This window comes from Nelumbo lutea, chromosome 4 (assembly GCF_056320005.1).
Source record: "Nelumbo lutea isolate HS-2025 chromosome 4, American lotus-T2T, whole genome shotgun sequence".
NCBI lineage: Eukaryota > Viridiplantae > Streptophyta > Magnoliopsida > Proteales > Nelumbonaceae > Nelumbo > Nelumbo lutea.
Window position 1 is genome coordinate 98,075,954 of NC_142687.1, and position 15,558 is coordinate 98,091,511.

The following is a 15,558-nucleotide window of genomic DNA, read 5'->3' on the forward strand; positions in this document are numbered from 1 at the left end:
GTTTGAATTTTTAAAAAACTGATAGGATTGGTTTGGTTTCAAATATGAGCTAAACCCCTAGCCAAATCTAGTGAAGTTGAGTATAGGCTATAGGACCTGGTGTGGTTGAGAAACCTATTAACTGAGTTGGGTTTTCCTATGACAGATTCTATTCTTTATATTGTGAAAACTAAGCTAAGCATTGCTTATTCAGCATAATAGGACAAAATATATTGAAGTTGATAAGCACTTTTTCTATGAGAAAGTTGAGAAGGGTAAAATATGTTCTCCATTTGTTAGCTCTAGAGATCAATTAGTTGATTTCTATACGAAAAGTATGTTTGCTCTGCCATCTGCACCATAGTGGGTTGTGTAAAAAGTTGTGAATGCATGATATATACAGCCCAACTAGAGGGAGTATGTTAATTTGTCTTATACTTGACATAAGGATATTCTTGTCATTATACTTATTTTTATGATTTGTCCTATTCAAATAAGAGTTTAGGGTGCTGCCTACTTTCTTCCTTCTTCTGACTCTATTCTATGGCAGACTACATCATAAAATGTATGAGGTCATTCTCAAAGATTGTTCTTTTACCTACAGTTTTTGGTATTTAAAGCTAGTTCTACATTTGGCTAATTAGAAAGATGTGTCATTATTTGTATCTTTTTTTATTAGAGATACAAGTTATTGTATCTACTGTTGTTGGCAATTAACAACAAGAGAAAATAAAGAGAACCTAAGTTGTTCATGTGATTGCATTACAAGCAAAATGGCGGTGACAATCGTCTTGCTTGTGAAATTGCATACTTTGCACCAGCATTGTAATTCCATTACTCAGTCCTTGTGGAGGACAATAAACTGTTCATATATAATTTAGTCTAGTTAAACTTGTGTTTTATTTTCTCCTTGGTGTTTGATTTGCTTACAATTACATACTTCTCAACGGCATTGCATACAACATTTTAGTCGGTGCTTGTAAATGACGATAAACTGTCTAGATGTACATTTTTTCTAATCGGGTTCTTCTTACAGAATTTCTGGATTTAACACACCGGCGTTCACATCATCAGAAGTCTATGACAAGGTTATTGGCCTCCAGGACAAGGTATGGACAATCCTTTCTTATAAAAAGAAAGCAAAACATAAATTGCAAATTCTCTCTCTAAGTTGTATTAAACTATACCAATTGGTGAAACTTGTATACAGGTTGCCAGCATTAACAAAATTCCTAAACCGAAGCCAAAAGTTGAGAAGCCTCTCAAGAATGAAGCTGATAGCAAGGAAAAGAACACAAGCACCTCAAACTCAACATCAGAGGAGACATCCTCTCAGACAGACCAATCCACAGGAGATACTGCTCAATCATCAAACGACAAAGTTGAGTCCGAAACTGAGGCCCATGATGAGCTGTGATAAACTGGTACTTATGCAAGCAATTCTTCTCTCTTCACTATTGGTAGTAGAAAAAGATATACGTGAGATCATGGTGGTCGCTTCTGCAACCCAGCAATTTTGGAAACAGTAGAATTATGGTAGCCTTTTGCTTTTATGACAAAAGGTCCTTGAGGCCCATGGCTTGCCATCATTGAAGCCCTGAAGGACTTGATGAATAGAAACTGAAATCTACTTTTTTCTCAGTGCAGTTGGTTACGATGCTTCATTAAAACCCCGCGCTTTTTGGGGGTACATAAACCTGCATTGAGTTGAAAGTGAAGTTACCTCAATGGTTGATATCAAGGTTTATTTTCTCTGATTCTCACTTGTATGATGTATCATTGGGTCTGGATATTTGTCTTAAACATTTTGGTATTAGATACATGCTTTCTTTTATCTTCCCCCTGTGAAATTGTGCAACATTTTGCCTTGCCAGATTTTGTAGATTAGATCAGAAATTAAGTAGTTGTTTACAATTATTTGTTAGCTTTACCAAGAAATAAAATAAAATAACCTGAGATGGTGCATACCTGGATCTACTAGAAACTGGTTACTGTGACAAATGCTGTGTAAGTGCAACCAAAGTGGAGCTGGTATTTTTGGTACTTGGTAAATAACAGATTTGACCTTAGATACTCATAGTCGAGTCAGATTTAATCAACATCTTGAACCATGAATGGTATAAATTGAAAATATATGAAAAATAAGTTAACAGATCTATGCCGTTAGCCCTTTGAAGATATTTTTTTATTTGACTTTTTTTGTGACTGAAATACCCTTATTTGGTCATTTGTCCCTCTTTGATGTGAGTGCAAAATATGTAGGATTTCTTTGGTTCCAACAAATCTTTTCCTAATTGTTCAATGACTCCAATTTTTTTATCAGCAACAGCTACAGAAATTTTCATTAAAGGATAAAAGAATACAGCATTTGGGTAACCACGGGGACCCCATTGTATGGTATCCTCGTATTTATAAAATACATGCAATGCAACCCTTGAGAGAACAATCCCTGCTAATATCTCCCCCCATTTGAGTTACAATTGAGCCCAAAAGCATTTCTCCCCTTATTTTGCTAACTAATCAGTCAAACTATTTGCTTCTCTTGGAATCCAATTAACTTTTAATTGTATGCCCATGAAAGCCTTTTTTTGTTTTTTTTATTTTTTGTGATTTCACTCCTATCTCCGTTGCTTTCTGTACGACAAAAGCCACGGCCAATAATTCTGTCCTAGTTGAATTGTCTCTCGTAGATACCTTGTTACATTCATCATTCTTAGTGTTGGAGAGTAGTCAGAGTACAGTTCAAATTGTTGGTCAGGTAGGATGATCAACGAATCAAATGCCATTTATGGTTAGAACTAGGGGTGTTAATGGACCAGTTTTGGGTTGGATCCATCCAAACCAAAACCAATTTAGACAGATTGGATGGGCCAACAAGACATTGAATTGGACCAATCCAGACTTAATGGTCCAAAGTGTTTATTGGATTGGACTGGACCTGGTTCATCCGAAAGGCTCAGTTTGGAAAGGGTACAAATGCAAATATGTACAGTGCAAATACATAGAAAATAATACAAAATATAAGGTTTTGAATTCTACATATTTGCATTTGTACTCCTTCCAAACTAAGCATAATGGATTTATATTGGATTAGATTGGATTGAGTCAATATCTGGTCCATTGATAGAAGATGAGAATTTAGGTTTCAATGGACTAGGTTTGGGTTGGAATCAATCTAAATTAAAACGAATTTGAACAGGTTGGATGGTCCAGATATTGAATTGGACCGGTCCGAAATGGTCCAAAATATTCAATAGATTTGGATTGGACCTGATCCATTTGCAATGGATTCACATTGAACTGGATCAGATTGGACCAAATTCCCTAGTTAGAGCATAGTTCAACGATTGCTGATAGTTGGGATGAATCAGACACCAATAACGTGGTACCAGCCTCCAAAAGTCTGCAAAGATAGAAAGTAAAGAATTTCTAGCCAACCTAATTTTAATTTTTCTAGAACCCATAGTTAAATATCTTCTATCTAACCTAACTTTAATTTTAATTTTTCTAAAACACATCAGCCTTAGGCATTACCTATGGTTCCAACACTCCAAAAGTCTCCAAAGAATCATTTAACAGGTAAAGAATCGATTTAATACAAGACAATTATCTATAAGTTCACATATCAATTTAGTCATGCATCTTCTTTCTTTTCACAAAAAACATTCAATTTAATACAAGACAATTTCCTTCAATTATGATAGCATCATTGGATTAGGAATCGTTTTAAGAATCGATTTACAGTGAAACCAGGAAAAAGCATTCAGAGTTGCAAGCCTAGCACAGGTGTGTCTTGTCGGGTTTGATGGGTGGAGTTGTTAACGAGTCTATTCAATTTCTCTTCCTTTCTCTTTCTTTCAAACCAAGCACAACGTTAAAAACAGAAGAATCAAATGATCTGCACAGTAGGTGGTGACAAATGTGCTCCATATGTTTGGTTGATTGTTTCAAACATCTTGCTATCAATTGACAAGTTCAGCCCAACATCTCCGCTTGGGTATGTGGTCAGCCCAGTAGGCTCTCCTATTTGGGAAACATTAATTACCCCACCCCGTTCTGTAATAAGCATGATCAATGAGATGCTAATGACCATGAATAAAAGGAAAGGAAATGAGATTCCTTTTCCTACTAAAGATGTCCTATTTTTAATGCCCAATTATTGTTAGGGTCGTGCCTTAGCCGATTGAAGTCGCCATGTGGATGCCTCTGTGGTCTGGTACCAATCGACGTCTTTGGATCACGTTAACAGATTAATGCATTGCCTACCGACTACCGAGGGGGCATACAATTCCAACAGTGAAAACCTTGGAGGAAGCATAACCCCTCATGGATAAGAATAAGTGCGATCTCTTATGGATAGACGCCCCCGCCAAAAAAGGCAGAGCCTTCTAAAGACCTCTGCAGACAGTCTCTTCCCTTGAACCCTGTGAGGAGAGCATATCTGAGCAGACAGTCTCTCACACCTTTTCCTCAATTTGGACCAATTAGCCCTCAACAGCTCCGTCCAACTGATCTAATCACTCTCTATTAATTTGAGTGTCGGAGTACATTTTTCAAGGACCTCATCTACGGGCCTCTGACCTTCCTTTGTTTGCATATCTATTAGGTGCACCACCTCGACTCTTTTACGTGTCCATTTGGACTACAATTCGGATCAGACAACATCAACGGCCAAGCCTAGCCTATTAGGAAAAAATTTTGTTTCACTAATAAAATTCAATTTTTATAGAAAAATAAATTTATATAGTGTCAACTATATAATCGATTTAGGTCTTAATCGGTTCAGAAGATGAACTGGTCGCAGTCCAATTATTGATTAAGTCACAAACCATAGAACCAAAACCAATATAATGGATTTGGTGAGGTAAAACCGACACAGTGATTCTTCCATCTATAACAGGGTTATTAACCGAATTTAAAGCAAAGAATGGTTTGTTCATGCAGGTGCCTAGTTGGGCCCTTACAGTCAGCAAACAGTTGAGGTCAATTCATGTCTTTAGTCAGCATGCAATTAAGGTCAACATGTACTGCAGTATACCTTTAGATTAAACTAACCCATGTTGTCACATTCTATTGTATAGTAAAATGGGGAAGTGTGGGTAAGCAAATTAGAAAAGCACTTCTCTTACCTGGAAAATTGACTCAAGACCAGCCATATATATGTGGTTGAACTTTGGACCAAGTCTGCTCGGCAGTCCCCATAGCCATCCTTAAATGGTCACAATTTTGTTTGATTCAAAGAGGCTGAAGGAATGATTTACTGGCCTGTTTGGGAGGGATGACATGAATATTCAACTAAGTTAGTTTAGCTGCTTTAAAGCTAACGCTTTGGATAATCTATTCAAAAAGATTAAAGCTGAGGCGATATTTTGGCTGTTTACATTCGACAATTTGTGCCACTCACTGGGTTCTCCCTCCATAATACGTTTGTCCATAAAAACTCCATGCTAACACTAATGGTGCCGAAGGCATTGCTGTATGGACTAATGTGTCACATGGAGTGGACAGGGCAGGCTGTTGAATGTAGGCAGCCCCAAAACCTTAGGCTATGTTTGGTTTGAAGGAAAAGGGAGAGCCAAAACTAATCTAGAAAGAGCTCTACAAAAGCAACTTAATATGTTATTATTGAAAGAGGAAATTTACTGGGCACAAAAGTCAAGAATTAATTGGATTAATCATGGTGATATAAATAATAAATTCTTTCATTTAACCGCCACTATAAGGAGAGCCAAGAATAGGATCACTTTTATAAAAACTGGAATAGGAGATAAATTAGAGGATCAAGAGAGCATTACAAATCATTTCTATGGAATATTTAAACAAAGATTCCATTTAGAAGGAACCATTGGAATTAGTGATTTCATCTCAGACATAGACATGACTATCACCAATGAACAAAATGAGAAGATCATTAAGGATGTTTCAGATCTTGAAATTTATAAGGCTCTTCAATCCATTGGGGATCTTCAGGCTCCTAGCCCGAATGGCTTAAATGCCTTGTTTTTAAAAAATTTTTGGGACATAATTAAGGATTCATTTTGTGGGGTAGTTAGAGCTTTCTTCCACTCTAGGAAATTATGCCCAATCCTCAATAAAACTTTTATTGCTCTTATCCCAAAATCTGAAAATCCATAAATCGTTAATAACTACAGGCCCATAAGTTTGTGCAATGTAATTTATAAAGTTATTACAAAAATTCTAGTAAATAGAATCAAACCCTTTCTAGGAGATTTGATGTCATCATATCAAAGTGCTTTCATCCTAGGCAAACAAATCAATGATAATATTCTGATAGCACATGAGATGCTTTATACTATGAGAGGAAAGAAAGGAAAGAAAGGAACAATGGCTTGTAAAGTCAACATAGAAAAACATATGACATATTGGAGTGGGATTTCATAGAGAAAGTGTTGAGGAAGTATGACTTTCATGAAAAGAGGATTGGATGGGTCATGGAATGCATTAAATCTATCTCCTTCCAAATCCTTATCAATGGTACCCCTACTAGGGAATTCTACCCTTCCAAGGGTATTAGGAAAGAAGATCCCCTTTCTCCCTATTTATTTGTCTTGTGTGTAGAAGCACAATTAAAAAACTTGAGAAGGAATCTTTAAGAACAGAATATACCATAAGGTGTAGAGCTGCCAAGAATAGCCCAAAAATTCCAACTTACAATTTGCAAATGATTGCTTGATTTTTGCTGTGCCCAATATCCCAACTTGCTTAAAGATCAAAGAAATTTTGGAGGATTATGCAAGAGATTCCGACCAACTACCAAATTAAAAAAAAATAAAAAAAAAAAAAAACAGCAATCCAGTTCTCAAAGAATGTACCACCCAGATTCCAAAAAATAATAGGCAGAATTTTAAAAATTCCTATAAAATCTAGCTCAAATTTTTATCTTGGTGTGCCTTTAATCAACTCAAGAGTTTCTAGTAACTCCTTTAGTTTTGTTAAAAAAAGAGTGTACAAGAAATTGGCTAGTTGGAAAAAGAAATACTCTCTGAATGGGAGAATCACTTTCCTCAAATCCTTTGCAAATATGATGCCTCAATGTATAATGAGATCATTTAAACTGCTAAGAAACACCATTGAAGATATTGATAAAGCCCAAAAAATGTTCATCTGGACCAATTCTAGTGATAAAAGACCTATAAAGTTGCTAAGTTTGGGTAATGCCTGTCGTCCTAAGAATTGGGGGGTCTGGTCCTTACCAATTTAAAATGGGTTAATGAAGCTAATCTGGCCAAATTAGGGTGGAAATAATTAAAGAGGAAAATAACCTTTGGGTTAAGATAGCAAATACCTCAAGGGAGAGAATTTTCTCAATGTTGAAAGCAAGAAAAAAAAAATATTTCTTGGGCCTGGAGGGGAATTCTAGGATCAAAAGATCTACTAAAAAAATGCCTTGGTGGGTTGTAGGAAATGGAAAGTCTATAAATTTTTGGAAAGATAGATGAATTGGAGAAGATCCCCTCATTGAGTGCATTGAGACCCGTATTAGTGGCTCAAAAAGTATGTATGTAAGGGAGGTCATTGACCAAGAAAGGAAAATTTGGATGAAAAGCAAAGTTAAGACATTAGTGCCTCAGGTTTTTTGGGAAAAAATCAAGCCCATTTTCATTCCTATTGAGGATGAAGGAGATATTATGTTGTGGAGAATGAATCCAGATGGAATCCTCTCTATTAAATCAGCTTATAAAATTAAATGCAATCCATGTAAAAATAGAGGGGGAGATCTAAGTTGGAAATCTATGGTTTGGAATATTAAATGCCAACAAAAAATAAAAGTGTTCTTACTTTTGTTCTTGGAAAACAAATTTCCTACAAAAACTTTCCTAAGAAATAGTGATCTGAATATAGAAGGGGAGTGTAGCTTCTAAATATAGAAGGGGAATGTAGCTTATATAGAAGGGAAATGTAGCTTCCTAAGAAATTTGTGTGATTGCAAAACAAATTTGGATGGCTATATGCAGTAGTGTTGTGAGTCCCCAAGACTTCATCAATGATCAAAAGGAATAGTGGTTCAAAATCCATGAGGAAGATGTTAAGAATAATGTAAAGATGAAGGAAAGATGTGCCCACCTCTTATGGTAGATGTGGAAGAACAAAAATAATAAATGTTTCTCAAATAATTCATTGCCTCCCCAACTAATAATTGAGAAAACCACTAGGGTTTATGCTGATTATTGTGATTTAGTTAAAAACACTAACCCAAAGACGAGTGAAAAGAGTTGGAAGAATATAACTTGGACCCCACCAAAAGAGGGGGTGATTAAGATAAATTTTGATGCTTCCCCTTGAAGTAATAATATGTGCTCAGTTGCTAGAAATCACTTAGGGTAAATTATAGATTACAACTCATATTCTTTAGGCATTTCCTCTATTAACAATGTAGAGGCTTGGACGGCATGGGAAGCTCACAATCTAGCTCTCAACTTGAGAGATTCAAGGGTGATCATTGAAGGGGAATCAAAGCTAGTTATCCTTTACCTATAGAGTTGTACATCTGCTCCTTGGAATCTTATGAACAACACTCAAGATTGCTTGCGGATCAAACAGTGCATGGATAGAAAGGTGGCCTACACGCATGTCTTCCAAGAGGCTAATCAAGCTACTGATTAGTTGGTTAATGAGGCTCAAGGTAGTTGTGGGTGCTTGTCTTTAAATCTTTGTAATCTTCCAAGTGCTTTGATTTCTATTTATAGTGTGACTTGTGGGGACGTGCTACCCCAGGCTTGTGTAGCACCTTCTGGATTTATTTAAAAAAAATTCAAATCATGGATATATATATATATATATAACAAGTAATCATAATCCATTGTTCTGTCAAACGGGTTGACAATTCAACCACATGAGTTGAGGGTTTTTTACTAAGTCAACATTTTCTGGTCAATTCTCCAAATTGGAGTTTATTCAGATTGTTGGTGATGGTTCGACCACCTGGATCAACGCTTTAAAAATACTGCAAAATACAATATTAGCAAAAGAAGGAAGAAGTAGGGGTGGCCACCAGCTGAGCTTCTCATGAGCTATTCGAGCTCAAGCTTGATTCATAGGCTCATTTGCTAATTGAGTTGAGCTCAAGCCTAGTGAAGCTCGGTTCGTGAGGCTCGCGATCCTAGTATTATAAATAATTTTTTTTTATTATATATATACATATATATACATATACATATAAATATATAAATATATATAAAATAAATAATTTTTATTATATATAATAATATTTCTTATGTATAATAGTAAATAATTTTTACAACTTATTCTTTTGTATGCAAACTGAAAACAATTTTTATATGTATATTTTTATATTAGGGTAAATTACAAAGACCCCTTGAATTTTAGCCATTAGACAAAGACCTTTGGTCGTTAAGTCAGATGACGGAAAGCGTTAAATTATCAAAATACCCCACTAAACTTTTTCTATTTTCTTTTTTTTTTTTTTGCCCTTTCTCTTAAAACCTATTTGTTTTCTTTATTTTTGAGTTTCACTTCACATACCATGATTATGGCCTTGATGTTTTCCTCTTGACTGAAGCCGAATTCCTTTCTCCTCTGTTTTTTTCATAAGAAGAGCACTAATAGGAAAAAAAAGAATTGAAAAAAAGGGAAAGAGTCTCGGTAGCTTCAGTAAGGAGGAAAACATCAAGGCCATAATCATGGTATGTGAAGTAAAACTCTAAAAGAAGGAAAACAATAGGTTAAATATGTTTTAAGAGAAAAAGGACAAGAAAAAGAAAATAGAAAAAGTTTAGTGGGGTATTTTGGTAATTTAACATTTTCCATCATCTAAATTAATGGCTAAAGTTCAAGGGGTCTTTGCCGCAAAAAAAAAGTATAAGGGGGTACTTTGTCACTGACCCCATAGTACAAGGGGGGACTTTGTAATTTACCCTTTTATATTATATAGATAATAATGAATAATTTTTATAATTGTTATTTTGTTGTATGTAAAATAAAAAAATATATATTTTTATATGTATAATTTTTATTTTTAGAAAAAGCTTGGTATGTAGTCGAGCTTTGAACCGAGTTGAGCTCGAGCTCAAGTCTCTAGCTTGAATCGAGCTTGAGCCTAAGACTATTTCAGCAAGCCAAGCTTGAATAGCTAAGTATTTGGTTCGACTCGGCTCAAACCCACCCCTAGGAAGAAGTAAGGTTTTAAAAATTGACCTGGAACCGAAACCATTCTGGCCATTGGTTTTTAGGTCGATGGGTTCCCATTCCAACTTAAAAATTAAAAAAAAATAAAATAATAATTAAGATAAGGGAAAATTTCTTAGACTACCTTATGGTTTATTTAATTGACTAACTCTACCCTTATTGTTCACATATTGTTTTAAAGTACTCTTATTGTTTCTAACAATTGACATTCTTGTTAAGTGCTAATAAAAAAATTGAAATGTCGAATTTTTCCTCTATTATTCCTCAATTTTTCAAAATAAAGTCTAACTTATGAAAATTTTCAAGAATAGAAAATAGATTATTGCTCCATCTCCATCACCCTCCGTCTCCATTTTCCTGCGTGACCAAAGGGGACTATTCTCAAATAAAGCGGAAGCAGATGGAAAACTTTAGGTAACGACTACAGGGGACATTGTCCATGACGCCTAGTGGAACAACAATCCACCGCCCCAAAGTTGGACAAGCAATTGGATATGTGGGAAAAATATGGCCTTTGACATAGATATGTCAACTATAGTTTTGAACCGCTTTCCACATCAGAGTCTTGGGGATAATCATGTGAAGAGAAACCCACGATCAAAATCTAAAGGAAAAATCGTTTTTGTTAAAACAAAGGGTAAAATACAAAAACCTCCTTTTTCTGACAATCAAGACGGAAAACTTCCCTTCAATCAAGACGAAAAACTTTAAAGAAATGATATTTTTTCAAAACACCCATTTTACCCTTTTATAAATTACCGTGCATCTATTTTTATTAAAATATCCCTGTCTCAACGCTCGTTCATCTTCTTCATCAAGACGCACACTGTTCATCAACTGCTTCGCCATTAAAGTGTTCATGGAGTCTCGCACGAGAAATCTGTATGAAGTAGCAGAAAAGGTCATCCCTTCCTCTTTAAAACCGTTAAGACCCTTCTCGTCAAACCAGAGTTCCCTGCCCCCTGGGTTTCTCTTATCTCTTCTCTCTCTACAGTCTCTGCTCTCCATGTTACACCCTCTTGATTTCTTGGCCCTGTAGTCGATTCGGAAAGTCCTCGATGACATGCCAGGCTCGAATTTCTTCTCCTCCTGTGACTTCATCTTTGACCCGTGCAACTTCGCCGTTGTGTACTGTGAAGCCGGCAAGGTCATCGCATTGAACCTAGGTGATCCTAGAGCTGGTTCTCCTCGCCTAACCAGTTGTGTTGATCCTGCAACCGATAAACTTTCAACGTTAGCCGATCATGCTTCACAGTTGAAGAACCTCTAGTTTCTCTCCATTAGTCGTAACTTCATATCCAGGGAGATTCCAGCCAAGCTTGCGGAGCTTCAGAGCCTTCAAACACTTGATCTTAGCTACAATCAACTGCCCTCTATTTTGTATTTTACCCTATAATTTATTGTGTAGACCACAACAAAGAACAAGACAAACCCTCTTCTTCACTGTTCCCCAAAATCTATAGTTAAAGGATTAAAGCTATGTAAATTCCCTCAGTTTCTTCTCGTTTCTCTTATTAACAACCCTTGTTTGACAAATCTGAAAGAATGGTAGGGTTGCAGTTTCTTCAGGTCTGAAACGGTCCAAAACCAATCTTTAATTCAAGAAACAATTCAATGAAAGACTTTGAAATTAAAATCCTAAAAAATTGACAAATAGAAAACAGATTTGGACTTTTGGTAGAACCTGCAAAACAGAGGTTAGAAATTAGGGTTGCAGTTTCCCAAACTACAAAACGCAGATAGCGAACTCTTCATCTGCGAATCTCCAGCGCCGCCGCCTTCTCCAATCAAGAAAATAAAAATAGAAAAACTATTTCTACAAAATAATTACATTCTTGATTGAATCCTATACATTCGGTCTAGAAAATTTTAAAAAATATATATATTTTACAGACCAAATAGAAAAGAAACTGCAAATAAAGATTGCGCAGACAATCTGCGCCAATTCTGCATTTTGATCTCAAGGTACGAACAGTCCATTAAATCAATAAATAAATTAAGAACAATTTTAAATTTATTTCCGATTTAACAAAATTAATTTCAGATCAATCGCCCAAAACAAGAAACAATTTCTTGAAGCAAAACAACAATCTGCGAAATACCTGGATAGAACAGATCTGATCTTTTGGTTCAAGATTCGAACATGTGGCTCTGATACCACTGAAAGAATGATAGGATCCATCGTATGGACGCCAAAAAGGTTGCAGAATGGGTGGGCGAATTTCAAAGATTTCCTACCTTTCTTCCAACTGGGAATCGTATTCCCTGATTTTAGAATCAAAATTCAAGGATCCTACTTGAACCAAACCAGATCATATTTGAACCAAAAGAGAAGGGAGGGATTATACCTGATCCAAAGAAGCAGTATCTCCCAACGTTGGTGTTCACGCCCAAAGAAGATCTCAAGATCAGCTCCCACTGAAGATGACACAGTGATGATGGAGCCGAACCAGCAGTGTTCGTCCCATGAACCAGGTTCTTCTAAAGAACTTGATAGAAGACTGTGAGCACCACATGAACAATTAAGAACCTTTCTTGACTTTCTCTAACTGAGAACTCGAACTGGAAGAAAAGGTGGAGGCGGTTGTTGGAGGAGAATGCTAGAGAAGAAGGCAGCGAATTGCTATTTTCTTCTCTAGGGTTACCTGAGATCTTATCTCAAGAATGCAGAGTGTTCTGCTAAAAAATCTAGGGTTCGAATTCAAGTAATTCGAATTAGGGTTTTCCTCCTCTTTCTTAGTGATTAAGAAAAACCTTCCTAATCATATTAGGAGTTGCCCTTATCCAAATCAGTATTTGGATTATGACTCTTCTTAATCTTATCTGCAGATTAGATCAACTTTTAGGCTTAACCTAATCTCAGATCCGCCCCTTTAAGTGACTGATCAAATCAACCCAGATCAAAATGGGCTTTAAACCCAATATGTATTAAGTGCTCAATAGTCTTCCAAACTGCTGCCCAGTTGGGCTTCTCTGTATGGCATGGGACCCAAGCATTGATCTATACATCAGCCACATGGGTCGGCCCAACCTCTGTTACAAGGCCTAGCCGAATTCACTAGAAAGCCTAGTGAACCCCTTGGGCCCATCACATGGACCCTATGGGCCCTACACTTACACTAAGTGGTCCCTGGGCCAAGTCATCATATAAAAACCTAGGGACTGTGGGTAGATGCAAGATTAGCCCATTAGATATTATCCTAAATGGCCTTATACTTAACCTCTCAGCCCATAATGATCAAGCACTGCCCGACAAGAGAGGACCTCTCCCTCGGCTGCAAGGAACGGTGCTACACTCTCTACTCACATGGATCTCGAGAATTAAAACCATTTGCAAACATTTTGAAACCATATATAAGTATATATCATACATATAAATTTTGCAAAACAAAATTCCAACGATTGAAATCAACTGCCGACAGTTTGGTTTCCATCAAAGAGAGTGCATCCCCGATCATTACCTTTGTCCGACAAATGGGTTGATCTCGTCACTATGATCACCCACTCAAATGAATTCTCAGACTGTCCCAACATACCCAGGGAGATCGAATGTGAGAACAACTTTCTACCAGTCCTTTCACAAAGAACTGATATCAAGATCAAATCTTGACTTCTCCCACAACTGGAGATCGAACTGGCAAGGTAGGCGGCAAGAAAAAATTCTACAGGGTTGCTTTTTCTTTCTTTTGTGATTTCAGCACTAAAGAGGATGTGAATAATTGTTCTTCTAAAGGCTTCCGCCCCTTCCTTCTTTTGTAACTCTAAAGGATCAGCTCCTAATCCCATTAGGAGTTGCTGATCCAAATCATATTTGGATCAGACATCCCTTTAGGTGATAAGGATAAACCCTTATCTCATCTTCAGATTAGATCAACCTTCTCCTAATCTCATTAGGAGGTTTCTAGATCTAAATCACATTCAGATCCGGACTCTCTAAGTGGATAGGGTTAAGACCCTATCTTATCTGCTAATCCATCTCAGGATTCGCCCCATATTTAACTAATTAAATAGCCCAGCTCGAAATGGGCTTTAGGCCCATTAAGGTTAAGTGCTCACTTAGCCTTCCTATCTTCTGCCCAGTTGGGCTTCCTTGTATGGCATGGGACTCAAGCATTGATCTACACATCAGCCACATGGGTTCAGCCCAGCCTTTGTTACAAGGCCTGGCTGAATACACTGTTATGGACAATGCACCCCCTGAAACCCATCAAATGGGTTGTATGGGCCCAACACTTACCTTAAGTCGTCCTTGGACCAAGTCACCTTTTAACACCCAGGGACTATGGGCAGATGCAAGATTAGCCCATCAGGTATTATCCTCAATAGTCTTACACTCAACCTCTCAGCCCATGATGATCAAACACTGTCTGACAAGAGATGACCTTTCCCTCGGCTGCAAGGAACAGTGTTGCACTCTCTACTCATATGGATCCTAGGAATTAAAACCTTTGCAAACATTTTAGAAACCATATATATACTTTTATATCTCATATAAAATATATTTTGCAAAACAAATCTCAATGATTGAAATCGGTTGCCGGTAGTCTTGGTTTCCAATAGAGAGAATGCATCCCCGATCATTACCTTTGTTCGACAAATGGGCTGATCCTGTCACTATGATCACCCACTCAGATGAGTTCTCAGACTATCCCAACATACCCAGGTTTTGACCCCCGCTAAGGATCTCACTGATTGGTACATCAAAGACATCTCAATCCGACACCTAGTGCAGTATCATAATCGAGTCTAGGGGTCGGGTGTAACTTACCAGTTTTGCCCATTAATCTCCAAGGTCCAAGGCAATACTGGAAATCTGGTCCAGTTCAAAGTTTCAATTAATCCTACACTGTATATGCCTAGGGTCTCACCCTGGCAGCTGAGACAGGCCACCCCAACCGACTTGGTGGCACATCAGTGTCAGCCTTATCAGGATAGGTCTCCCTAGACCGACCCACTGGCTGTGAACATTCTAAACTAACACGAGTCTCATTAAGTGTCCAGTTTAAGGGTATTACACAGAAACATACCAAGAAAACATGAATCAAATATGTACTTTTATTCATTTACAATAAACTCATAATGTACATCATTCTGATTGAAGCTAAGGGCATACAAAACTGTCTAACAGCTTTCTCTCGACACGTCCATTCTGTTGCGGTGTTTCAACACATGAGGTCTGATGTATTATACCTTGCTCAGAAAAATATTCCTTCAAGCAAGTAAATTCAGTACCATTGTCACTTCTAACTATCCTTACCAATTTATCATATTGGCATTTTATCATAGTGAAGAAGTTCCGCAATGTTTTGCCCACATCACTTTTGTCATTAAGTAAGAAAATCCAAACAGCTCTTGATAAGTCATCAACAATAGTAAAAAAATATGTGGCACCACAAGACGCACGTACAGAGT

The 15,558-nt window shown here is 37.0% G+C and overlaps 1 protein-coding gene across 3 annotated transcripts in view; it reads left to right on the forward strand.

Moving 5' to 3' along the window:
* The window catches only part of LOC148862101 (heat shock protein 70 (Hsp 70) family protein), a 48,533-nt gene extending 46,720 nt beyond the window's left edge, over positions 1-1,813 (forward strand). Inside the window, exons 13-15 of one of the 3 annotated variants that reach the window (XM_088985354.1) lie at positions 1,016-1,088; positions 1,190-1,403; positions 1,622-1,813. In XM_088985354.1, the coding sequence (XP_088841480.1) occupies positions 1,016-1,088; positions 1,190-1,396 (280 nt within the window). In that variant the 3' untranslated portion in view covers positions 1,397-1,403; positions 1,622-1,813. Of the gene's footprint in view, positions 1-1,015; positions 1,089-1,189 lie in introns of all 3 variants that reach the window. The other 2 variants (XM_088985355.1, XM_088985352.1) reach the window with 2 other exon arrangements.
* The last annotated feature ends 13,745 nt before the right edge of the window (positions 1,814-15,558 follow it).